Source organism: Paramormyrops kingsleyae, chromosome 25 (genome assembly GCF_048594095.1).
Source record: "Paramormyrops kingsleyae isolate MSU_618 chromosome 25, PKINGS_0.4, whole genome shotgun sequence".
Taxonomy (NCBI): Eukaryota; Metazoa; Chordata; class Actinopteri; order Osteoglossiformes; family Mormyridae; genus Paramormyrops; species Paramormyrops kingsleyae.
Window position 1 is genome coordinate 26,704,278 of NC_132821.1, and position 27,363 is coordinate 26,731,640.

The window sequence follows — 27,363 nt, forward strand, 5'->3', positions numbered from 1 at the left end:
CATAGTTGTGCATGTGTCAGTGTGCCCTGTGTTGGGTTGGCGCCCCATCCTGGGTTGTTCCCTGCCTTGAGCCCATTGCATCTGGGATAGGCTCCGGACCCCCCCTGACCCTGAATAGGACAAGTGGTTACAGAAAATAGTTGGATGTATATTTTCCATAATATCTGCAGTTATTGTGCAGATCACGATTTTGTTTTCTATGATTTAAAACCAGTGATGAAAGCGAATCAAATTATGATGATTAATCTTCATGTTTAAGTTGGTTATGAAAATTGTTTTCTAATCCCCACAAAGCAAAACAAATTAACAAAATGATATCAGCACTGCATTTAAATGTTTATTTGTTTTTGTACTTTTTACAACACCCATTAACCGACGCACCTCACTTTTTCCGAAACTTACCACGTTAAGACTTTTATAAAAGCAGTATATATAGCGTAGTCCAGTAATACATTCAAAAATGTAATATAAAACTAAGACGTTGTACAAAAGCAGTTGCAATAGTTGTTGCTCAGTTGTAACCAAATCGGCATTACTAGAAATTCATAATGCAAATTGTTTTGCGCTTTTCACAGATAATTTTAAGTATATTTATCATTTTTTTTCTCAACTTAAAAAAACTAGGAACGATGGATATCTATAGGTGGAGAATCCCTGAAGTATTGCACAAAACTATTGCATTAAACATACTGAAAGAGCACCATAGCAAAGCGGTCTCAGTCTACTGAAAGAGCACCATAGCAAAGCGGTCTCAGTCTACTGAAAGAGCACCATAGCAAAGCGGTCTCAGTCTACTGCAGAGCACCATAGCAAAGCGGTCTCAGTCTACTGCAGAGCACCATAGCAAAGCGGTCTCAGTCTACTGCAGAGCACCATAGCAAAGCGGTCTCAGTCTACTGCAGAGCACCATAGCAAAGCGGTCTCAGTCTACTACAGAGCATAATTTAAAGCACAGTAAGCGACACTTAAACATTAACGTAGTACACAATTGACATTTTAATGAAGACGTCCTTGAATACATCTTTTATTGTGCATACCTATTTAATAGGTAATGTTCCCATCACCTAACTGCGCACTATTTCGATGAATTTTTTAAATCCTAAAGTGCAAAGTTTGTCGCTTCATGTTAGGAATTAAAAATGTGTTTCGCTCTTATTTCCGTGGGCTTTTGCTTGAAGAAGAAAAAAACACAACAGGCAGCCCCCCCGGCCCATTCTGTGCCTTTGTTAGGATTCGGAATGTGGTCCCTTTTAACAGAGAAGTGCTGATGTGTAGTAAAGGAATATAGCTGGAGCGTAAGAGGGGCCATAATTCATACAGAGGAGCCAAAATTATCATTAGCCAATCGTATGTTTTAAATTGATGATTGACAGGGGACAGACACTGTGTGAACCATTCAGCTTTCAGCTCGGGGCCTGTTCCCTTGTGACCCCGCCCCCTGTACACACCCTTTTGTTCATAAAATCTTGCTCCCACCTACGCGCCACACTCAGCTGACCCCTAGAGCGCCATCACAGCCCCGTCAGGCGGCGGATCCAGGGCACGAAGGCAGACACCTTGGTGTAGACGCCGGGCGAGTTCTGCAGTCGACACGAGTAGCCCCAGGACGTGACCCCGTAGAGCACCCAGCGGCCTCCAGTCCGCTCGCACACCAGTGGGCCCCCGCTGTCCCCCCGGCAGCTGTCCACCCAGGGCTCAGACGGCGTGTTGCCGGCACACAGCATCCGGGCGGTGAACTGGCCCGGGTAGTGGGCCTCGCAGTGGCGTTTGTGGAGCTGGGAGACGGCGGCTTGCTGCAGAGTCTTAGAGTATGCCCGTCCTGGGGAGAGACACGAGCTCACTCAGGGCACGGGAACCAAAAGACCAGCCACCGCGCAAGAAATTTACGCTAAATTGTTTAATCAGCTACGTAAAACACTACGCAGTGTAATTTTGCTGGTATAGTCTAACCGGTTTGTACTGTATATATATCCTGTACCTTTTCGGAAGTGTTTTTTTGCGTTATACAAAGTCTGTTTCTTTTATTAGCTATATGAGCTATACAGAAAAACAAACAAAAAAGCTGACAGATGCCTTTCACGCACCATTCCTGGCCATTCAACAACAACCACGACGCGTTTGTTCACAGGGGCACAACAGTCAGCAGCTTGTAAAAACACGTTTAATATTTTAACGCAATTCTTCTCATCCTATCTGCCCAAACCCAAATGTCAAGGGCTTCAAATGCTGAGTTCTCTCCAGCCCCCCCCCCCCACACACACACAAAGTATCCAGCATGAACAAATTGCACCACACCACAAATTCTCAACACAGTCACAAATTTCAGTTAATATATCCTTAGAAAATTCCTCAAAGAATTATAAATCATTGGTTCAACGACAGCCCTTTTGGATATGACCCTAGATAATGATTGTGTGCACATTTCGACAGCCAAAACAAGATACTTTTTTGGAAAAAAAAAAAGCTATTATTAAAAAAAACCAAAAAACTTCAGGCCGGTTGCATTATGAAGAGGAACAAATCTGCACTGGGTTACCCACTGAACCAAAAAAAAGTATTATTTTGAAAGCGACAGGAGCTGTGAGATGGTTTCTGGCAGGTCAAAGTGGTGCGGACGCATTTACCATGAAAGATTTTCATGCTGACAGCCCTTTGTCTGTCCAAGATGTCAAAAAAATCTGGATTTGTAGAAATAAATTACACAAAAATGTCCAATTCCATGTCTTTCAGCTGTCAGGCCAAGTAGAGAAGTGAATCATAGTGATATTTAGGGTGGAGAACCAAAAAAAGATCCACTCTGCCTCATGTCATTCAAAACTGCTTTTTAATTGAGGTTGAAGCCAACCTGGACTCATCTGCTCTGAGATTTAAGGGATTTATTCTGTGGATGGGCTGGACGGGATGCCAGAAGAAGACGGATGTGTTACTGAAGCTCCCGAATTAGATGCGCCGAACCTTTGGATCGCAACGCTTTGATTCCGTCTAGCTAGCCGAGGTAGGAGTGCACGGAGTGCGCGGAGTGCGCGCTTCCCTTGACGGAAACGGCTGGCAAGGCCCGAAGCGCGATCCTTTAATGATATTCGATTACGGAGCGTGCCGTCGTGTTTAAGTCGTGCAAAGCCTCTGGAACCTGAAACACTAGCCTGCCCTGCATATGACTCGGGGAACTTGTGAACCCGGTTACCAGGGGGCGGGGCTTCTTACCTGTGTCGCCCCAGCCAGTGATGTAACAGCTGGAGGAGGTCCGGGCCGCCTTCTCCCTGCGTCCGGGCAGGCAGGCCGGCAGGACGTGGCGACTGAAGGTCACACAGCGACCCTCCCGCCCAGATAGCCTCACCAGCGCCAGGTCGTAGTCGTTACTATGGACCTCGTAGCTGGGGTGGGGGATGATCTCCTCCACGGCGTATTCTGTCTCGTACTCCTCCGGCACCAGGATGTGGTAGTCGCCCACTCTGACTTTGTACGTCTTTGTGCTGTTCCCATACCTGTGTGAGAAGGGGCACGATGTGAGTCGCCGGCTTGGGTGCGGGTCACATGACACAATGGCGCTAAAATCCCCCCATCTCCACAAGCAGAGCTGTGTCAGGCTCTGGGAGAATGGGAGTGTGCTCTTATTGCAGCACTCTCTATTTTTACATGAAAGGTTACCAGTAACGACTGCGTTTTAATTGAGTAAAAACAACAACGGACTGGAAATGATATGCGGACTGAATCAGAATCGTTTATTTATCACCAAAGACAAAGCCATCAAATATCAATATAATAAATTATGTACGTGTGCCTCTAATCCTACACAATATGAACGACCCCATATGAAAACTCCAATTGCGGAACAAGTACATGGTATTTTCCTGCTCCTGTAACCTTGTAACGCTTTCAGACTTCAAACTTCCCCAAATCCCAGAAGATCAATAACACACACTCGGGTCCGAATTTACACCGACGTCTCATTCTGCCACAGAATATCCTCTGATCTCATATCATGTTGTAAGTAATAGGGGGCATTTATTCCAGGCCCCCGGAGGTCAGAGTTTCGAATGAACCAAAGACGTAACTCGGTACGAGCTCCGTAGTATCATTTCCGCTTGGCGAATTCCCTGGCACCCCTGTAGGGGAGTTAACAATGTTCGCGAGATGCAGATTTATCTTTCAGATGCGAGTCTCCAAGGTCTGCATCGACCACGGGTTTGCCAGTATGGCTGTGGCATTTTTGCAGTCCCTTCCGCATTCTTGTGGTTTTGCATGTACTGTAACACCAATCTGCCGACTGTCACAGATCAGCACTCGCGGGAAAATAATTACATCCAACAGGCCATGGATGGAAAGAGGGGGTGAAGAGGGGCAATCGGAATTTCCGGAAATAAATCAACATCCTGAAATCAGAGCCGCTTCCTGCCGTTGGATGGCAGTGAGTCAACAAGACTTCTGGACACCTAGTCAGTTAATGTTGCTTGCGATGTCCGGCACTGAAAAGCTCGACATCTCAAATAAATTCAGTGCCCAGCAGCTATATTTTGTTTTCCTCAAAGAGCAATATTCAGACACTTTCCGTCTATTGCTAAGAGTCAACAGAAGGTCTGTGCTGAATCGTATGAGACACATGAAGAGGTAATGTTTGCACAAGTGAATGCTATTGATTTTTATGATGGGAAACTCTAAAGTGGCGCTATGTCAACAAACCAAGGTTCTAAATCAAGTAATTTCTTCAAATCTCGTGTCTGATGTGACAACGGTGTTTTCAGCCTGTAACTGCCTGAAGGCTGTCGTTTCATTATCCTTGGGCAGCAGCCAAATGGAGGCAAGATGCATAAAAATAATATGACATTTACTTTGCTACGTCCCCGGTCATGTTGCATGGAGCGTCTGTCATCGGGCTATTTTCATAAAACCGTTTTGAAACGCTTAACATTGAGAGCCATGTGCGGAGCCCAAGTTGCAACCAAACACTTTCTAAATGTGCTCTAGCTACACGACTTCAGGGATTGTGAACTAACAAACGCGTCTGCAGCGAGACTCGTGTTTGGTTTGTGGGTAAAAAAAACACTTTGCAGGTTATGTTTTTACATACTATGTCCGTGGTAAATAAAAAATGCATATTGATACAATACAATACATACATTTATTTTTTTATATAGCACCTTTCACAACAAAGTTGTCCCAAAGTTGTGTCAAAGTATGGTAATTGTATGATAAATGACTTGAAAGCAACTGAAAAAGCAGGTCATAAATATAACAGCTTACACTGTTTCCATTCATGAACATAATTCGGCAGGGTTTCGCTATATGTTAGTAATACGATATAAACACTCATCTTACGTAAACAGAGGCATAAGTGATTCACCAGGTGTGTGGGGAATTGTGATTGATACTGAAAATATATACGTTAAATGCTAAGGAAGCTTCCGTCAGATACATTTTTAAAAATGCGATTCAACGGGAAAATCCACAATTATTTCGCAAAGCGACCGTGGCAGATTTCTTTTCCTGAGATTGAAGATAAGGTTGAAAGTCACATGGTACAGAGATTTTAGCGTAAGTAAACACGTCTGAAGGTTTTAGTTTTTCTTTTTTTTTAGATAAATGCAGTCACTTTCTGGGCCACATATAGGGCTATCCTAAATAGCACAGGGTTCTTAGGGGCTGTCAGAGTGCTGTTTACTGCTGTTCCAGAGCCTATAATTTAGCGATCGCATAAGTAGAGGATAGCCAATAGGGGCTCTGTGTCTGTGTGTGTGTGTGTGTGTGTGTGTGTTGGGGAGCGGGGGGGTTAGTTGAGGACTGGCTGCATGTGGAAGCGTTTCAGTTGGTGAGCAAACTTGTGTGCCCCCCCCTGATCCCCAGAGAGGCCCCCAAATATTTACAATCCCCCGATGGGCTCTGCCATTCAGGAATGGTCACATTACGCGTGAATCCCCGCAGAACGGCTCCCATGCGGACGGTGTTTATTTGCGCTCCATGCTCTCCGTGGGGGAGCGCTTTATGACCCAGATAAGTGCAAACAGTAAATCGGGCCGCGGGAAGAGGAAATCTCCGCCGGGCGTTCATTTCTATTCGTGAGAGGTTTCGGATTGCAGTGAACGCCGCCACCCCACTAGAAAGCCTGTCGCCAGGGCCATGGGTTCGAGTGGGGGTGTGTCCAAACGCAGCGGTCCTGTGTTCCCCTAACCAAAGCCAATTTTTACTTCTTTCTTCTGAACCGTATTTTCGGTAATAGGCTCACTATTCAGCGTTATACTGCACATATATATTATAAGTCATGCGTTATAATTAATTACAATTATAATTTTTTAAGCACGTGTCTGAGGAGACCAAGAACCACAGAAGAGCACTAGGGTCACCTGAAAGGAAAATAATTATGAACCATTTTCAGATTTTTGAGGTTAAAGTCAAACGTCTCAAGATTAATATCGAAATGAACCTTTGAGAAAACAATTGAAAGTTAACCGGTAGGAACCAGCGAGTGACTGTGAGCTGTCTGTAGAAGCTGAGTCGTCTTACATGACGACACCATATAGATGCCTGATATTCAGCTGCTATTTGGGTTCATTCTGCATGAAAAGAAGACTCATGTCTGCCAGGAGAAGCTATCCATCAAATTCAACTTCAAGTAAAAAACTTTAATTTTCCACTTTTTCCTTTTATTTTGAATTTAATCTCAAAACTTTTGACTTTAATTTCAAAACTTCCAACTTTAATCTCAAACCTTTCAGCTTTCTCTGAATCTTAATTCAGTAGAGAACCACCTGAAGCACAGTGAAGCAGATTTATTATGTATTTTTTTGTGGAACAACTTTCTTCAACTGATAATTAAAAAAGTTTCCCTTAATTTTAAACTGTGCTGTCCATTTGGAATTTTAAGTAACGTTAAAGTTGTATGCTTAAGGAAAAGTGACCATTCAAGATTCAAGAATTCAACAGTGACGTGGTATAAATGTTATTATTTTTTATTCACTCATCTATCTATCTATCTATCTATCTATCTATCTATCTATCTATCTATCTGTTTGTCTGTCTTATCTTTTAAAAATTATTTTTTATAATATGTAGCACTGCTAGGAACTTACACAGAGTTTCATTGTATATGTACAAAGATAAACATTCTATTCTATTCTATTTAACTGCATCCCTCACCTCTTGAAGCAGTGGGCTGAGGTGAGGATCCAGCAGCTGCTGACCAGTGTCGCCCCGCACACCAGACGCCCGTCACCCGGGGAACCACGCAGCCGGATGGCGGCCTGCCAGGGCCAGCCGCCCCTGGAAGCACACAGGCAACGCGCGCACACACACACACACACACACACACACGCAGACACACAGACACACACACACGCAGGCCAGTCAAGATTTATAGCAGCACGATGTGGGTGGTGGGAGGGGGGGCTCAAGTGTGCAGACCCCCCCTCCACACCCTTCAGGAGAAGCACATTTCCCGTCACGTGACACGACGCGGGTAGAGCCGACCACATCCACGTCATGAGGTTCTTATTTGCCTGCTTTCCCTTTTCTGTCCGTCCCAAACAACACGGCTCCCGCTGACAGATTAATGTGCTTGGAGAGCAGAATCGGACCCCATCATCCAGCATAACTTGCGGTTCACCTCAAAGGCACACATCACTTCTTTTTTACCTTGATGTTGTGCCACGGAGCTCCTTAAACACAACATCTGCATTACATCCAGAACCAGCAGCAATGCACCGGGCTGAAATCGGCTCCGTCCAGATGGAATTTTCCCCCGTTCACGACGGCATCCCGGATTAATCTGCGATGCATTCCGAAAGCCTTACCTTAAGGAATTCTCCCCACCGATAATTCTTTTCTGCCGCGGCCGCACAAGGCGGATTCCGCACGCTGGGCGCGCAGGGTCTGGAAAGGGGGACAGAATCGGGCCTCTGAAATCACAGCGTTTGATCAAAACCCAACATATATAAAGACAGCAAGTCTTGCTTCCATGGGAACGTTTCGTGCGGTAAAAGGCTAATGGATAAACCACAAGCTAAGCTAAACGTGACATTACGTTATTCCGTTAAGAACAATATACGAGAAAGCCCGCCCGCCCCCGAATGACCGGCAAAGAATTTCCTCCTCTCTCTTTACATGGAAAGCTTCGGGTGAAATATCCGCCACACACCTGTCCCCCCCCCCCCCTTTATCTCACACACCACACCACCCTTCTCGGGTGAGTCGTAAGAGAACCTCGCACTGTTTGTCCAGATGGGGAAAGTATAGAACGCGGTTTAACCTATCCTACAGGGGAGCACAGGCGTGACAGAGAGCCCACTACGCGGCGGTATTAAAAACAGGCCCCAGAGTTTTCAGCCGTTTGTTATTCATTATTCCCTCCATCTGTGTTAAACAATGTGGCTGTGTGTGTTAAACCCGACCACCACTACACCTCATCTCAGGCCAGTGATTATTTTTCTAGTGATGTATGTTTAGATTCTCCAAAACAGTGTTTGGTTTTGTGTTCTCTATGTTTGACACGTCCTCCGCCTCATCTCCGTCCAACAATATGGCGATTGTTTTTGTTTGTTTTTTTACTTTTTTTCTTTTCTTTTTTTTTTTAACGTGAGGCTTGCAGCTGTGGCAGGATAGCCAACTGTCACGCTCTCGTAATCAGATGGAGAATTTCGGATTTGTGGTGTCACGCAAGCCAGACAGAAAGAGGTTGTTACTGGGTCAGATGGTCCAACCTCAACGAGAGTGCTGACTTTGGCATTGACCTGGAGCCGGTTAAGAACTGCACTGCTAAAGTCCTCACGTTGCACAGTAGCGCAGGTCTGGCTTGTGATTTCTCTGGCTACAGTACTAGGCTCAGCATTATGCAGTTGAAGCACTCAGTCCACGTTTTGTTGTTTTTGAGATGAGACCTAATGCCAGGCTTCCTCAGCACATTTTACAGTGTCGGGAATCAAATCTCACTCAGACCTCATGCAATCCAAAGAAGGGATTTTAGAAACACATAGCCAGCAAATGAGCATTTTGCTTTATAAGCGGTTGAAGAGCTTATATCCAAAACTCTCTACGTCCACAGAAATTTTGATAAAAATGTATCCTGGGGACTGAGCTTTGGAAATTTGCTCTTCGAATGCTTATAAAGCAAAATGCTACTTTGCTAGCTATGTTTTCTAAAATCTCCCTACTAAAGGTACTACTTCACAATAAAGCTCCCTTCTGCCACTTATAAATAGCGTAACTCATATAAAAATAAAATCAGTGTTATTAATGATTTACAAACTTCTTCTTCTGTTCCTTTATTTATTTGTTTGTTTGCTTTCTCTCACTCAGACCCATGAATATCAGAGTGAGTCCATTGCTTGTGTCCTTGTACCCTTATGCTGATCTGTTGTCTGTGGCATATTAATGTTTGAATGTTGTCCTGCATTCAGTTTTATTTGTGTACTGGGTTGGTTGTGGAACTGAATGCCCATCTGGGAGAAATAAAGTAATCTGAATACCGATTACTGAATACTGATTACTGAATACTGATTACTGAATACTGAAGTGCTACAACCCAGTTAATAACCTGATTATAAACCATTCATAAACCCTTTATAAGGGTAGCCTTACTGTAAAGCAATACCCTATTAATACTCTTCAGTTTTGAAAACATGAAAATGGTGAAATAAAAACAAAGAGCCCATGCAATGAGGAGACCTTGGCTAGTGGCTGCGTTGCCGCTCTGGCCGTAGTCGCAGATGACTCCCGCGTCCTCGCTGTGGCGGCAGTTGTGCGAGCCCGCCGGCTCCTTGATGCAGTCCCCCAGCGACCGCTCGGCCCCCGTGCATTTCACGTTGTCCACGTGGATGGCCCCTTGACCTTCCCCGAAGTAGGCCATGGTCCTCGCTTTGGCTAGGCCACTTGGGATTGTGGGAGAAGAATGTCGTCATTACGTCACTGATGCCTGGATCATTGTGATTCACAAGGGAACAGATGTAGACACTCGTCCTAGTGAGTAATTACCCCCCAGTTAAAAATAATTGCAGTGATAGATTCCTGTAATGAAAATAGCTATGAAAACAAGAGTCTAGCTTTCAGGTGAGACTTTTGCATTGTCTGATAAGGAACCGAGGATATTAGAGAGGTACCACTCGCTAATGACCTCTAACCTCTTCTTTCATTCATGCCTCATTAGCCTTTGTCTTGGTGCTTTTCAAGGTTTTTGGTGTTAATATCCTGTCACAGCACTGTGAATCCAAGGCGGACAGATACTTTGTGAAGACACAAACACAGTTACCTCAAAAGACACCCAATACAAAGACAGACACGATGCGCAGATACAATGCGCCTATATTTCTAATAGTCTTTCAGGCGTGACTTTGCATTTGCAGTTTGCAAAAATGTCAGATATTAAGAAACTCGGTCATGAAATATCCAGGGACCTATACACAGTCTAGAAAATTCTGGATGCTTCTAGTATTAGGCTCACTGCTTCATTTTATTATAGAAGTTATAATAGAAGGTGTCACTACAATACCCACGATCATACCGGAGCTGTGTACAGGGGTGGGGCCACAGGGGCACTAGCCCAAGCTGAAAGCTGATTGGCCCTTGCAGTTCTCCTCCCCTGTCAGTCACCTTTCCAAAACATATCATTGGCTAATGATAAGGTTGGCCCCTCTGCATGAATTATGGCTCCACTTATGCCTTCCACATTAAAATATCCTAAAATCACTCTCAGGAGTTTTCATAGGATACAAAATTAACACCTACAGCAAAAAGCCGTCATCCGGTACACAGAAATTTCCCTGATCTACAGCTGAACCTAACCAGTGGTAATTCCTATTGCTTCCGTGTGCCATGGCCGCATTTTTAGAGTTATGTTATACTTTGCAGGTGCTTGAGACTTTTATCCATCTCCAGGGGAGAACGAAAGGAGGTGGGAGAGTATTTGGCTCATTGGCTATTGTAAGCGAACACAGGCTCACAGCATCGTAATGGCTTATTTTGGATCAGTTTGAATAAACCCAGTTCACCTGATGTGAAACGGTGATTTGCATTAGCGTGCTAGCGCCCGATGTGTTGTGCTTGGCCCCCACGAGATGCTCCTCGTGCTTGAAGCGCTTCTAACGGCTGCCCATCCATCACAGCTATGAAGGGTTTTTTTTTTTTTTTTTTGCATGAAAAGAGTCTGATATCATTTCAGGCATTTCCAGTCCAAAGCGAGCAAAAAGTAACGTCGAGTTAACTTCCATGTTAAGAATGCATTAGCAGAGGAGGCCCTTATATATGGAAAATTCCTTTTCAGTATATAAGAGAAAAATATTTAAATTGTGTGTGTGTGTGTGTGTGCACGCGTGTGTATATAATTGTATGTATTTTATGTTGTAGTGGACGCTGTTTGAATTTAATGAATATTTCATGAACTCAGTTAATTTTCAATACTAAATTGAATAATGCCAAAATAATCCCTTTTATTTATATTTGAGTGCGATGGGAAATACTCTGTAGTATAATGGGCATAAATGAAGCCTGAATGGAAATGGGAATAACTAAGTATGCCCAGGAGAGTACTTCACCGTTCCGGAGGAACCCGACTCACCATCATCGCACAGCCTCACCGTTCCGGAGAAACCCGACTCACCATCATCGCACAGCCTCACCGTTCCGGAGGAACCCGACTCACCATCATCGCACAGCCTCACCGTTCCGGAGAAACCCGACTCACCGTTCAGTCTCTAACTCAGGTCAGAAGTTTCCACACAGTTGTAATATCAGACCCCACCCTCTGCCGCCAAAACCCAGACACATTCTCATAGGATCTTCACCAGTTTGCACATGCTCCATTTTGGTGGGTAAACCACAGACCCCTGGTGTATGACGGGCAGTCAGCTACGAGTAACGGCAGTGCTCTCCACCACTCAAACCACCCATTAGCATGGGGCCCCTGAGGTTTGGGGGCCCCCTGTTGGCCTCAGACAGTCGCTACACTAAATATTACTGAAACACATTTCTTATGTAGGAGATGCTGAAGCAGCTAGCTATGATCTTCTGACTTTACTTAGTTTTCTAAACATCTTGGGTCACAAAGTAGAGGTTGAAAGTTCAGATTCAGAAAGTACAAATCCACACCAAGATTTTGTTTCAACCAACCAGTTGAGTATAAAGAGTCACAGTCACAGAGTACTCAACTGGTTGGTTGAAACAAAATCTTGGTCTGGATTTTTACTTTCTGTTCCTGAACTTTCCACCTCTGGCTCAAAGTGACTTTTTGACTGGGGCTCCAGAAACAATGAATGGGGGTCCCACTCACGTGTAACCGAGCTGCCGGCACACCACATCTGCATCTTGGTCGGTCCATCCATCATCGCAGATGGTGCCCCACTGTCCGTCGATCAGCACCTCCACCCGGCCCTCCTTCGGATTCTCTCCACCCACCAGCCGGAGGGGCAAACCTGCGACAGAAATGGACACATGGAGATCGGTGAGTGGGTCAGTTCTGACCCAACTGAAAATTTTCTGAATGGTATATAGCTGACACCAGTGTCATGTTTTATAAACCCACCTAACAGCAGTGAGCAAGACTAGAAATTCAGACAAGCCAGTTATCTGTGATTCTCACTGCATGTGAGATGCCTTAGCCAATGAAATCAGTACAGCTCTTTGTCATAACAGTTTTGACTCCGAAAGAGATGAATTAGGTTTAATTGGAGCTGAATCATTTGTTGATGACTGACGCCGGTGATCACGTCGAATGTTAGAGCGAAGTGTTACTTTGTAGCATGGCACATTTTAAACGTATCTCACCATCGACGCAAATGTGTCTCACTCTGTGGGGATCTGTGATGACATTTAACGAAAACAGCAGTGGACCGGTATGGAGCGGGAGGGTTCAGTATTTGCACATGACGGGTGACATGACCTGTTAATGTATTAACCACCGCTATCACTGAGGTGACAAGCACCCTAAGTTGAAGCACCCAGATTCCACACTAAACCACAGTCTAAGGTTTTCCAGGAAAGAAGTGACTTTTTCTGTGTGTGCTTCCACATCAGGAAATTAAATAATTTTACAAGCTGGTAGTGGACAAGTTGTCTTGAATCCCAAAAACACTTTAGTAAAAACACTGACTTAGGCAGGACTATTAATAAATAATAACACTCGCTGGAATGTTGACTTTATTCGCACTGACCCAACGGTAAGCGGACCCCGTACATTGCTCATTTGCGAGTACCCATCAGAGCTTTATCTTGAACTGTCAGTAGATCCTAAGTGTAATTACACACCGGCCTCCTGGTTTCCCAAAAATGACACGAAAGTGACACTGGCAGTTAGTTTAAAGCCCGCACTGCGCTTTCACTTCCTCCTGTAGCAATGGCATACAGTTCAGTGCTTGAGGTAACCGACCAAAAACCAAACAACCACAAGAGAGGCTTTACGTTGGCTACTGACTCCCCGATGTGGCAGGAGCGGACATGGTGAAATCGTTCCTGGTGTTTTGGTTTAAGTGGTCAGATTTGGTTTATACATTAGCCTAGCCTAGATTTATAGCAAGGGATCTGAACTCATCTCCTTCATGTAGCTCCTTCCTTCCAGCAGGTTAACGGTTCAAAGCAGTAGAACCTTCAGGATTTTTAATTAAGAAGGGAAACCATAGTAATTAAGCAAACTGCTCATTAGGCTATCAGATTAATTACATTATTCTTCTTAAAGAATTTTAATTTTTCTAGCTCTACAGAAACGTGCAAGCAAGGTTCCTGAGGCCAAATTATCCACAAGTTGGGAGCATTAGCTTCCACTGCACAACTGGGAGAAATTTTCTGCTCTTCTGTTGTAAAATAACAATTTAGCGCACCCTAAAACATAAAAAATAAACAAGCCACTCAACAAGGACATGAAAACAGGCAGTAAGACACAGTGACAACTTCATATGAGAGAGGCAGAAATTCTTCCGACTTTGTTTTCGGTGTCATGGAGATTGCACGGGGTTGCTATGGTAACAGAATGCCTTCGAGTTTACTGGGCAACCTGTGCGTGCGATTGATCTCCAGAGACAAGAAATGCATAAGTTTCCATCCTGGCAAAAATAACCCTGGATGATTTAGAGGATATTTCTGAAGTCAGGCACGGATGTACAGTAGAAAATGTAATTTACAGCATCTCATAATGTGGGCATTATGTAAAGATAAAGCAGGGAGAAAAAATTATATATCAAGAGAATATTTGCACACAAATAAAATACTGATATTAATAAAATATGTGCACTGTTGGTTCTTTCCAGTTACAAATGAGAAACATCTTTTCTGAGCGTGTTTTCTTGAATGGCATATACAAATTCATCAGCTTATACAACACATTAAATTAATGATGTGCTATAAACAACCAACAAACTGCAGGCTGTTAAAGCATGCGATTGATGCACAACAAATTAATTATTCAGATAACAATGAAATTATAATTATTGCTAATCACTGAAAATGTAAATGGGTAATGCAATTTTCCCATGACAAATACAACAGAAGTATTGTCATAAAGTAATTTCTGTGACATGATCATTTGTTTTCCTGACAGTACTACATAGACACAATGACTTCCATCCTTTGGGAAGAGAATTTCAGCCATCATCCCAGATGGGATCTTAATGGGTGTTCTGGTGTCTAATGAATTTCGTTTGGATTGTCTAGGCAGTGTTTTTTAAACGAGCTTAAGATTGTTTACTTCCTACATGTTAGGGACGCACCTGGCTTTATGCTGTGCCAAACATTGTCGAGTCTTCCTGCATGCCACTGTTGATTACAACCCATGGTACGATTTTCACTGATGCCCAGAGAGATGGTTTTTAATTGGCTGCCTGTTGAAGAGGATTCACAAGCTACATAGCTTCCTCGCTAAAATTTCTGCTCATCGCACGTCCGCAATGCAGGGGACAGGCTGCGACTATAGCTCCATAACTCTAGGTCCGGACCTCGAAGTAAACTGGACCAAAGACTCAAAACATCCTGAAATAACCTTTGGCAGAATGTGAAGAGTTTCAGAACACCTACTGCGAAATAACATGTGGTTCTGTTGCTCCACTTAGTCCCTAATTGTTTACTCATGAATGAAGGCATTTTCCATGACCACTTACTCAGTATACAGCTGCGATCTCACACAGCACACGCCACACAGTAGGAGACACTCTGGATGGGAGGCCTGGTCTATTGCAGGACACGTATGCACTATTAGCCATTTAGAGGCACCGATTCAGCTAACCCCGTGTTCTTGGGGTCTTCTAAGAAATCGCATTAGATGGAGGAAGCCTGGACAAAAATGGGAGAAGTGTCAAAACTCCACATACACACACACACATATGTATACACACACACATGCATGTATACATGCACATACACACACACACACAAGTATAGTATACATACAGACACAACCACATGCACACACACACACATATGTATACACACACACACATGTATACATGAACATACGCACACACACACACAAACAAGTACAGTATACACAGACACATGCACACACACACGCACACACACATATGTATACACACATGCATGTATACATGAACATACACGCACACACACAAGTACAGTATACACATAGACACATCCACATGCACACACACACGCAAATATATACACATACACACACATACGCAAGTATACAGTACACACACACACGCACACAGAATCAAACCTGCAACCTTTTATTATTAATTTCATTTATTTCTTGTTTATAACTCTGGGGTTTATTCAACTGCAATAAATTTCCAAAAAAATGTTTCCAAGCAACAGCCCTGTTCTTTGCATGCTTGTCAAAAAAATTTGAAAGGCATGACCTGCCCCTTGTATTGATTTTATTTTCTGTTTTGTCATGTTGAAAACGAATGAAGACTACCATTTTGTGCTTGCCCTGAACTTCGAATCCAGCAAAGTTCTCAAACTGCTCTGTGTCACACAGAAGGTTAAAGTGGCTTTGAAATTTCAAAGGCAAGCACAGCTTAAAGGAACAAAGTAAAACTATACGACTGCTACATCAGAGGTCCTTTAAGTGGTTTCAATAATTACTTTGCCGGTAGCTGAATATAATTTCACACAAACAAATCGTACGATCCGACTGGTGTATTTAGCACTTCAAGGAAAATATATGCTGACAGCAAAGTCAAAACAGATGAAATAATTACCTCCGCATCACGTAGGTAAAAGCCACTGAGTGTTAATTCCTGGCTGCATTCTTAAGGACTAATTATGGCCCTACAATAAGCGAGAAGGCGTCATTCTGTGGCACTGCTACTGGAAAGAAGGAAAATGCTACAGATGGGCTGCTATTTTTAATCAGTCAGCCCCACGTGCTGTGAACCTCAGGAACCATTGGAATTTCTTTCATGTTTTTGTGAAATAGCGTGTGAGGACACAGAGGAACCTAGACGTGACCTCTGATGATAATTATGATTGTTGCCTTTGCATTTTAAGATTTTGGTGGGAAGGAGACGGCTTCCTGCGCCAGGACTGGTGGGATTACTGCATGCAGTCAGCTGACAGCTCATATTCCATTGCTTCAGTTACTGGTTCCCTCCGGATGCCTGTTCTCCCTAAGGTAAGCTTACTCACTCCGAGTATGGAAGCACGATTTTCTCCTCCTCAAAACGCCTTTCAAAATACGAGGCCGTCCCCATTAGCCTCCTCGTCAAAGGATCCGCTTTCCTGACAAACCACTTTCCCGGATGGGAGGCAGCGATGATGCCCTAAAGCATTTCGATCGAAGTCAGAGCCCCAGTCGACTCGATCGCGCTCTAACCCGACCAGCTGGAGCGGATTTCCGGAAGCCCGATGACAAAGACAAGAAGAGACGACACTTCTGCAGTTTTCTCGAAAGGAACCGCAGTTATGGGCCTATAATTAACATCGACTTTGTCCTTCCCAGCCACCGTAATTATCATACCACCACGGAATTACTTCCAGAAGCCATACGGCTCAAGGGTAGGAGGAGTGCGTGTGAGGAGGTGGAATGGGGGGGGAGAGAAAAGAATAGGAAGCTGGAAAAAACATTATTTGAAGTGAACTTAGTCAGCAAGACGTGATCTAACTTAAGCCTACTCTACCTTCCTATGCATCCTGGTTTGGGGGTTCAGTCGCACTTCTGTGAGTTTGACTGTTGTGTCAGTTTCCTGCAGCTACTCCAGTTTCTCGACGCAGCCCCAAAGCATGAGGTCAGGCAGACCGGCGTCTCTAAGCTGCGTGTGATGTAGATGCATATGTCAGACTGTGCGTGTGGACAGGCTGGGGGTTAGAGCAGGAGTTTCCGGGTTTCTGGCAAGGAGACAAGAAGTACAGTCAGGCGTTTGAAACACCCCTGAAATTTGTTTGATGCCCTCCCGCCAGCAATATCTACTGAGGGGGACCTATCAGTGAGGCTGCAAGACACCCCATGAAATTTATTTCTGCCTACGGGTCTGGTTTTAGGGATGTTTGGGGAGGTATGTGGAAAGTTCCTGGTTCAAATGCCGTGATCATCAATGGGCCCTTGAGCAAGGCCCTTAACCCCAAATGAAGAGCAAATTTTTGTTGTTTTTGAGATGAGCTAAAATCATCTCATCATATGTTAACAAAAACCCACCAAGACTCATTCATTTCTCATGTGATCTGCGAAGAACTTTGAGATCATTTTCTCGAAAATGCATCCTGCATATTGGGTTTTGGATTCGCTCTCCACTTGCTCCACCGATTCTAGTCCCTTGGATGTATGTTGCTTTGAATAAAGTGGCTGCTAAATGAATATTTGTTCTGTAAATATAACTGAGCCCTGTCCAGGGTGTCCCCTGCCTTGCTTGCCGTACAGCCGGATAAGGGGGGGCTTACTGGGCGGGATGCCGTGGGCCAGGCGCTGGGGACTGCAGGAGATGGAGATGTCCTCACTGTGGGTGCAGTCGTGCTTCCCCCACTCGCGGCGACCGCAGTGCACGAGTGCCGGCTCCTTCCCCGTGCAGCTGATGTCATCGAGCAGGATGGGACCCACGCCCTCCCCGAACTGCTGCCCCGCTCCTCCCTCGCCGTGCCTGTGGTCACACGCCCCCCTCCCATTTCAGATGTGGGTCTTTATGAATACACCACCATGTCTTACAGACTCACACGCTCTCCACATCGCTGCCTCGAATTGCCTCCGCTCTGGGCTGCTGGCCACATGAGGTATCCGCGGTGTTTGGAAACACCGCGTAGGAAACAAGTTTCCTGTTCAAATTCATAAAATTTAAATGAACTATTATAACCTTTTGTTACAAAACTACTTTTGAAATACTATTTCTCCACCAAGTCACTACTTTCTTCTAATGGTGCTTTTTGGGCTAACTGAGACGCTAAGGGGTGTATGGCTAACTGAGACGCTAGGGGTGTATGGCTAACTGAGACGCTAAGGGGTGTATGGCTAACTGAGACGCTAAGGGGTGTATGGCTAACTGAGACGCTAAGGGGTGTATGGCTAACTGAGACGCTAAGGGGTGTATGGCTAACTGAGACGCTAAGGGGTGTATGGCTAACTGAGACGCTAAGGGGTGTATGGCTAACTGAGACGCTAAGGGGTGTATGGCTAACTAAGAGGCTTATGGGGCACACTGCTAACTGAGAAGCTAAGGGTGTACAACTACCTGAGAGGCCAATGTGCTTGCAGCTAACTGAGAGTCTAATGTACATGCGGCTAACTTAGGCGCTATCTGTACACAATAGTGTAAGTGCCATCCACGGCTAGCTTCCTTGTCGGGGGATGACAGCAAGGGTGGACACCTCACCTGAAGCCTAGCTGCCTGCAGGCCACCTGCGTGTTTGAGTCTGTCCAGCCGTCATCGCACACCGTGCCCCACTGACCCCTGTAGTGCACCTCCAGACGCCCTCGGTGGGGCGCCGACCCGTTCACCAGCCTCAAGGAGCCGTCTGGGGGGAAAAAAAACAGACCTGGATGAATAATTTACGCGTTTCTGAGGTGGATTTGGCTTTTACAGGGCAGGCTGCTGATATTTTGTAATACACAGGAGACAACCTCAACTGTATGGAATGTGGAAAGAGTGTGTTTGCTTTGTACGGCAGCCCAGGACGGCAGGGGGCTCGTCACGGACTCGCGAGCCCCGAGTTACCGCGCTAACGTCACATTTGGCCACATTCTGAAACGTCACTACTCTTTCGGTCCCAGAGCATATCTGTTTCTCAATTCTGCAGGAGCTCCAGCTCCAGCTCCTTGGCATTTAACGCAACATTGTTCCTGCTGGAAGAAAAAATATCATGGGCCTCTCCTGTTGTGGAGTGGTAAGAACAGCGTCTATGCGAGACAGCTAAAGAGCTCGATCGTCCTGCAGGAAAGGTAAGATGGCAAGTGATCATACATACACAACAAACAGCAGTAGAAGAATGAGCCATGTTTCCTGTTCAAAGGAGGAACATTTTTATGGTCCTGTAAAGAGCAGTGATTTATTCTGGGTTAAGGCTGGATGAGCAAGACTTTCACAACATAACATTCTGGAAGGATGTTCCTGTTCCTACCGATGTTCCTGTTCCTACCCGCTGTCGGCATACAGGACACCCCTGCATCCTCCCGGTGCTCGCAGTTGTGCTCCCCCCACGGACGCTTGGGGCACTGCTCGATGGACAGCTCGTTGCCAGAGCACTGTACCTCATCCAGCAGCACCTTTCCGGAACCTTCCCCGTAGTAGGCCTGGCCCCAGGCCTGCGCGGTCCCACTGCAGGGAAAGAGTGGCTGCTTCCATTTCACGACGACAATGTGGAACACTCAAAGGCAAGTACGGCTTATAAGAACAAACTCAAACACTATAATTGCTACATTGGAGACTTTTTAAAGCGGATCTGTGAATGTTTTAATAATTACTTTGCCGGTCCGTGGTACTAAACCATACACCCCTTTAACTGCAGACTCTCCTGGGTATTCATAATCTTCTACAGACCTTACGTAATGAATGAACTGCTGTTTTGAGGTATATTATATAGCCGGTCTTATAGTAACTGCAAGCACATGGTAGCACATAGGTTACATTTCAAAATACAAACACTATAAAACGTAGATCAAGTGAATGAACCACGGAGCAGATTTCTCTGACTCAGTATCCTGTAAATATGAAGTGATTCTGTACAATAATTCAGGCCGATCCTCTCTATTGTGCTGCAAAAGGCAGTGCAGCATTTCAGAAGGAACAATGGCGACGATTCACAGTTTGACCTTTAATGTCCACGTTTTCCTATAGGGATTTTTTTTTTTTCCGACAAGCATAGCTTGCATTCCTGCGCATATGCTGGGCGTTTGTGAAAATCTGTGTGTCAGCCTTGTCATTTTCCATCATCCCCTGTTTTTCTCTCGCCTCGTCGGGCAGCCGCTCTCCCACTTAGGCAGTTAAAATCGCAAAGCACAACGCGAGCGCCGGGGTGGGGTGGGGGAGGGGCTCACCCAAAGCCCAGCTGCCTGCACACCACCTCCGCGTCGGCGTCGTCCCACTGGTCATCACACACGGTGCCCCACTGGCCGGCGTGGTATACCTCCACCCTGCCCTCGTACCCGGAACCGCCGCCGGACAGGCGCACGGGCACAAACGTGGCAGCTGGAGCAAGAGAGATCAAAGCAGGGAGATATATGGGCACCTCTCTGGCAGAACGAACTGACCTGCAAGAAGTTCAATAGAGAAGAACTATTTATTGAAAATGAACAAGTGCTATAATGTGGTTTCAAGGCAAAAGGAACAGTATATATGTGTATGAGCCCAGTGCATCTTGGGATAGGCAGCAGGCTTTAAAGTAAAGTGAAAGTAATTAATTTTCATTGTTGACACAACACAACGCAATGTGGTAATCTGCCTTACTTCATAATCCCCTGTACGGCACGGCTATAACATAAAAGAAAAAAATCCTGTAAAGTTCTGGATAAAGAGATTATAGTGAGAGAGTCATGTGACAGGAAGTGACATGAGGATTCTGAGGAAGATATGTCACATGAATCAGTCCAGTAAAGTCACTTTTGATTTAACGGGCATCTAAGCAGGTAAGAGTGACTTTAATGGTGGCGGCAAGGGCTCAGGACTGACCTTCCTGGGGGAGGCAGGTCACAGCGGCAGCTTGCTTCTTGGTGCATTCCCCCCCGTTCCAGCTGGTGGCAGGACACTGCAGCAGGTTGTCCTCGTGTCCCCTGCAGTGCACCGAACGCCAGTGAACCAAGGCGAGGTTCAGCCGGGAAAGGGGTCCTTGCCGTGCTCGCCCCTTGAACCTGATGTAGGACAACAAACAGTAAAGATGTGAAGCGAAGAGTTCTGCGCTATTATGGAAACCTGGAAATTTATTCTGGACAATTAAAGTCTGAGATTTGCACATTTTTTAAGGAATTGTCCGCGAGGTAAAAGTTGATCTTTCAATCAAACTCATAATCTACACTCATCAGGAACCGTATTTGTCTGCTCTGCTAATCGGGATTTTTCATCAACCCAACGAGGGCTTTGTGTCAAGACTGTTAGCGCCTGTATGGCAGGAGTGACTCTCGCCACAAATGCCCCATGAAGAACTGTGAAGCTGCATATGAACAGCAGCTAAATGTCACGTCAGTGGTATGTTAAGGAGAGGGGCCCTGCAGAAAATCTCACCGCCTTTCAACAGACAGGACCGAGGTATCTGTTCCCGCTTCTGCCCCCATATCAACACCTAGGGACATAAAATATTATCGCCTCCACTCGGCTGACCTCATCTGTGTTGCATCAAGAAGACCACAGGTGCTTGAAGGGCACATATCTTTGGGCATGAGCCGTATTGGAATGCGGGGCGGAGACCAGGAGAACTTCCACTGATGGGTAACAGACTAATGGCTAACATATGCTAGATGTATTATTCTTCCTTTGCTTTTAGCCGACAGCCAGCTCTACAGCCCCTTATATCAGATTTAAAGCAGAGACGTAATGTACACAAATCTGATATTAAACAGAAAACACTGGATGAAAGGCATTTTAAATATACTTAATCAAAGTCGACTGGTTCATCCATCATCCGCGAATTTTACAGACAGTCTCAACTAGGGGGCAGTATGAGGGGGCCTGGTGTCCCTGCCACGGCTGGGGGTTTGAATCCAGTTCTCTGTGGGGGAGGGTTTGCATGTTCTTCCTACTTTCTCTGTACTCTGACCCCTGCCTCCCTCCAATAACTCTTTACAGGATAAATTAATAGGATAAAAGATTTTTCTAATTTCCTATTGGTCATTTCCTTTACGACCCTTCTGTAATATAATATGAATAAATATAGAAGCTAAGGAACTTTATTTAACATGCGAGGTCATGCAGGTTTAAGCTCTTCTTAGAGCGATGTACCTTAAAAAACGAGGTAAACCACCTAAACACCACCAGTCAAAAGGTTTTACACACGTCAGGTTTTACCACCTGTCCAATTATTTAATAAACTGCAGATTTTTAAAATTCTTTTTAAGCGTTGGAAAGTTGAGTGCAAAATAAATGAAAATATAAGTCAAATAAAACAAGTTGCCTTTATAACATGGAAAGAGTGTAACTGTATGGCTGACATCCTGTTAAAGTGGCTGTGCGGTGATGGGTTAGTCAAATTCTAGGCTGACTATAAATGCACTAGTTAACTGTCCATGAAACATCCCATGAAACATCCCATGAGACAGAGCAGTATTTAATGACCCTTGTAGAAAGAATGCCTCAAATTTTCTCTACTGTTACAACTGCTGGTGGATGTTACTTTGACAAATCAAAGATGTGACATTTTCTTACTAATAAAGCTACCCAAATGGTGAACATGCTGTAAATGTATTTGTTAGCAAAGAATATTGAGGGTACTTTTAGTAAATGTTCAGTGAGCAACATGCAAATGTAGAAAATCCGAGTGTGTGCAAAAAACCTTTGACTGGTAGTGTATCTCTCCGTCTGTCCAAATGGTCCATTACCTTGCGCTAAGTGACCCTGAATATTTGGTTCTGGCTGAAAAGGCAGGTAATGCAGAAACAATGTGTTCTAACATAGGTTGTCATAAAACCGCTAAGAGGCTTAGATGGTCTGTGTGATTTAGCAGTGAAACACGACTGTCCCACCGCGCCAGTATAATGGTGAGCCGGCGGAGCGGAGCCTGTATCCACTCCGCTAATCCAGATTAGCGAGGCGCACGCCGCTGCGTAATCCCCCTACCCGTGGCCCAGCTGGCGACAGACCACGGCCGCGTCCTCGTCCCCCCAGTCGTCGCTGCAGATCGCGCCCCACACGCCGTTTAGGTACACCTCCACCGTGCCTTCCAGCTTGCTGCGGCCGCCTTGCAGACGCACCGACCCTGAATGGAGGCGGAAAGCTGCGTTAATGCCGTGATCGGGTGGGCAAAGGCATCCCTGCTGACGGCAAGAATGCTGTGTAACAGACAGAATAGAACGGAATACCTTCATCACCACCGTACAGTGCGCGGCGAAATTTGTCATGCCAATGTGGCAGGAAAAAAAAGGAAAACTAAAGAAAATAACAGCTAAGATATGAATTATATACAAAAATTACTTAAATATATATATAAGCGTTTAAAAAGGTTTAAAAGACTATATGAGTAAAATGTAAAGAGGTATGACCATGAGGTAATATTGAGGTAAATTGGTAGTAAGAACAAGTATGACAATGTGAAGGGAAAAAGACTGACACAAAAAAGATATGGCAGTTTGATATGTGACAGTAGAGCAAGCAAGACTGATTATTGCTGGTTCAGCAGGAGAACAGGTATAAACTCTTCCTTGTTCTTGAGGTGCAGGCCTGGATAGTCCTGCATGATCCGCCTGACGGAAAGAAGGCAAACCAATGGTGACAGGGGTGTTTGTGGTCTGGGACCATACTGGTTGCTTGCACAGTTCCAGGCTTTACACAAAGACAGATACATATAGCAGTATACAGAGGTGGGTAGTTCAGGTGCAGAGAGTAAAAAATCCAGACCAAGGTTTTGTTTCAACCAACCAGTTGAATATGAAGAGTCACAGACACAGAGTACTCAACTGGTTGGTTGAAACAAAATCTAGGTCTGGACTTTAACTCTCTAGACCTGAACTACCCACCTCTGGCAATAAAATATAGATCTATTTGTTTCTTTATTGTAAGTTTCAAGTATATGTAAAACATCCAGGTTATAAAACAAAGCTCTACACAATAAAAATTAAAAGTAATCGACAAATAAATGTATTTTGTTCTCATACAAAAATATTAAATATTATTAGCAATAAACACACATTTAAAATAAATTAATGTAAAGCTCACATTTCTTTGACACATTAGCAGTGTCTGAATCCACAATTTTTCATTAACCCAGTGATTATGACATCATCCATTTATGACATGCATTATGACATCATCCATTTATGACATGCATTTTGACATGCTATTTATCGTTAAACCTTTTGAGCAATGAATACGTATCTACATGCATTTTCAGTTACGTTTTTATTGTAAGCTTCTTCATCATGTCATGTATGTTAAAACACTGAGGGGTTGAATCCAAATAATATTATGCGATGGTCTCCTGAGTATCATTTAATAACCAACAGCGCTAATTAAGCCTTTTAGTTCATTAAGATTCATAAAACATCCAAATTTCCCCTGTTTTACATTGTAGCTATGGGACTGATTTTTTGATTATGTCTGATAGAAACGTACCCTAAGCATTCTCCAATATATATGCCTAATGAAGAGATAATTAAAACTTCTAGTGATAAAATTAGAAGTAATAATAGTAACAGATGATATATAGAGCACAGTATTAAGGTTGCCAACAAAATTTGCACTAGAAATATTCACAGATCCTTGCTTACTGCTAATTATTCATTTCATCTGCTAATTTGCGTTTGCCCTGCAGAAAATAGCCTGATGCTAGATGCTATTTCCAAACCTGAATTGGCCCCTTAATGAGTGACACCACAAGGGCTAATACTTCATGCTGATGTACTGTAATATAAATTCAACAGGGGTCTTAAGAGCTCAGCTGGTGTTCCTCCTAGTGGGAGAGAGGGAGAGATCCAGCAAAGTCCAGAATGGCTGGCATGCCACGTCTAATGGTGCTCGGACTCATCAGCGGGTCGTAAATTAGGGAGACTTCTAATAGATGTGCCGTGTTGGCGTGTGACGAGGCCTCCTGGAAGCTGGCACCTGAAGCCGGAATTCCATCCTATACGTAAACAGACTATTTAAAGCATGTCTGACTGGATCAGGATCTCGGGGTCCGTCTTGCCCCAGTTCAAAACAAATTATGCACTGCAGTATGAGAAAGCACCACTAAACCATACATGCATGTGCACAACCAATACAAAAGTCTCATTTACTTTTCAGTCATGTGACAAGAGATACAAGCCTATACAGGTTGCACTGCACCACTAAGACACAATCCGGCATTTCCACAGTTTCCCAAAGATAATTTCTGTGGGTCCAGCGGGCTGCTTAAACAATTTGGCTGGATTATCAAAAGCTCACAGGCTAAAATCACGAAATAAATATGGCGGTAGTAGCCATGATTGACATACTACTATATTACTTGCAATATCCATCTGTTTACATAAATAAAGCACACAAATAAAGTGATTTCAAACAGTTGTAGAGCAATACATACCATATATAACAAAACATCAAAAGACTGTATATTTAGATTATTTATGCTTAAATGGATCCATAAACTGTAAGATTAAATTTTAATGATGGGTGTAAGAATAAGTCACGTTAGTTGGTAGCACAAAAACATGATTGTTTTATACCCTTGTGTCCATTAAAACAGGAAATGCACGTTATTTCTCATCCAGATGTGACAGGGCCCTCAGCCAACAAAAGACACTTGCATACCAGTGAGGTCCATTTCAATGTGTCTAGGCTTGTTGCTCTTTTAAAGGAAGAGGAAAGGTGTGCACCAAGCTAACAGGTGTGTTTTAATACACAAAATGAGAACTCATTCAATGACGACATATATCAGTGACGTGTTAATATTTTTAAGTTTAATTGTGTAACACATTGTCCAATATTTTAAAGGGAATGCCACAGAAAATGACAGTACACGATGTTACAGTAACACGTTGGTGTTTACCTTGCTTGCAGTCACAGTAGCCCCAGTCTATTCTCCCTCTGCTGTTCCTGACAAAACACCACGGTCTGATCCTTCCATCGGGATTTCTGCAGAAATTGTGGTCTCCCAGTCCCTTTCCCGGATACCTGTCCTTGATGCCCGCGACTTCGCTCCAGTTCATGCACTTTCCCCCAGACTCGGTTACATCTATCGATCCCTGGTAGTAACCCGCCTTGCCCTTGCTCTGGATGCAGTCCGTAAAAGGGAGAATGAATGAGGAAGGATCGCTGCCGTAACAGCGATTGCCGTTGAAGACCAGCACAATAACCGCGACAAGGAAACTTGCGCTCATTGTGCTATTCAACCTGTGTCCATCACCCCTCAGCAAAATCGTTTAGGTTTTAAAATCTTCTGATCTCATAATCTTGCCACTTTATCAGGTAACATTTACCAAATTCGACAGGAACCCAAATCCAATGAGGCACACAGAAGCGGGTCAATAAATCCCTGTTCAGGACTGGCTGAAACCATACGCCTCATGCATCTTAATTAAGTCCCAATGGGACAAACTGCTTAGAAAGCTTTTCCCATTCGTTTTCCTTAAGATCGTCTAAAAGTATTGCAAACAAATTAGCTATGCCTTCAAAAAATGATTATATAGTGCATTTCAACGCAAATGACAGCCTAACTACAGCAGGCTAATAGGCAGCTTTTATCAGACAAGTTCTACTTGAATTTCAGTGAGTCGGTGTCCATATTGACTCATATGGAGTTTTAACAATAAAAAGGACCACCTAAAACTTATCTGTAACTTTAAAATAAAATACAAAGTAGTGCTGAAAAAAAAAAACATAAAAACAAAACATAAAACAAAGAAAATTAATAATAAAAAAATTGCCGAGGATCCCTGAATCGCAGTGTGATTCCACTCTTTCTTTTGCCAGCGAATCAAAGCAAAATATACACCTCCCCCGTTAACGGTGTGGCGTTTCCTTCTTTGAGATAAAGTTAGACTTCAAAGAAGTCATTCTATGAAAATAACGAAAACTTCCCCAGCTGCTCCGACGCGCACTGCCCGATTTCATAATAACATTTTACTGTATCTTCGGGGGGTCAAAATTACCGTACAGCGCCCCCACAGTCAATTTGAAAACGAAACTTTCTCACTATTTAGTCTGAAAGCCGAAAAATTGTCAGTGGATCGAATAAATACGATTTACTTACTTACAACGCTTTATAATTGGAATTTCGGTTCTAATGAAATCTATAGTATCCGCGTTGCAATGTGGATCGATGTCGAACCAGATTTAACAGCAAACAAAATTATTTAAATTAAAATTAAAATGGTAAATAAGTGTCATTTAC

General features: G+C 44.1%; 1 protein-coding gene across 2 annotated transcripts; it reads right to left on the reverse strand.

Moving 5' to 3' along the window:
- Positions 1-315: 315 nt before the first annotated feature.
- On the reverse strand, positions 316-27,099 carry prss12 (serine protease 12). Of its 2 annotated transcripts, none has more exons than XM_023799455.2 (13): positions 26,020-27,099; positions 23,118-23,256; positions 21,021-21,199; positions 20,390-20,540; positions 19,492-19,670; positions 18,729-18,870; positions 17,806-18,002; positions 12,251-12,392; positions 9,655-9,857; positions 7,785-7,863; positions 7,132-7,254; positions 3,205-3,485; positions 316-1,819 (listed from the first exon to the last, which is right to left on the reverse strand). In XM_023799455.2, the coding sequence occupies exons 1-13, from the start codon at positions 26,348-26,350 to the stop codon at positions 1,512-1,514; spliced, it is 2,454 nt and encodes an 817-aa protein (XP_023655223.1). In that variant the 5' UTR covers positions 26,351-27,099; the 3' UTR covers positions 316-1,511. The 2 variants fall into 2 exon arrangements, with proteins under 2 accessions (XP_023655223.1, XP_023655222.1); XM_023799454.2 differs by having other exon boundaries at positions 19,474-19,670.
- Positions 27,100-27,363: the final 264 nt, after the last annotated feature.

What these genes read in the sequence shown, in the direction of transcription:
- prss12 (XM_023799454.2), bottom strand. Translation starts at nt 26,350, where the DNA reads ATGAGCGCAAGTTTCCTTGTCGCGGTTATTGTGCTGGTCTTCAACGGC. An exon ending in TGTCGCCAGCTGGGCCACGG is followed by an intron (nt 21,200 to 23,117) that starts GTAGGGGGATTA and finishes GTCCTACATCAG; the next exon opens with GTTCAAGGGGCGAGCACGGC. An exon ending in TGCAGGCAGCTAGGCTTCAG is followed by an intron (nt 18,003 to 18,728) that starts GTGAGGTGTCCA and finishes GTGTGACCACAG; the next exon opens with GCACGGCGAGGGAGGAGCGG.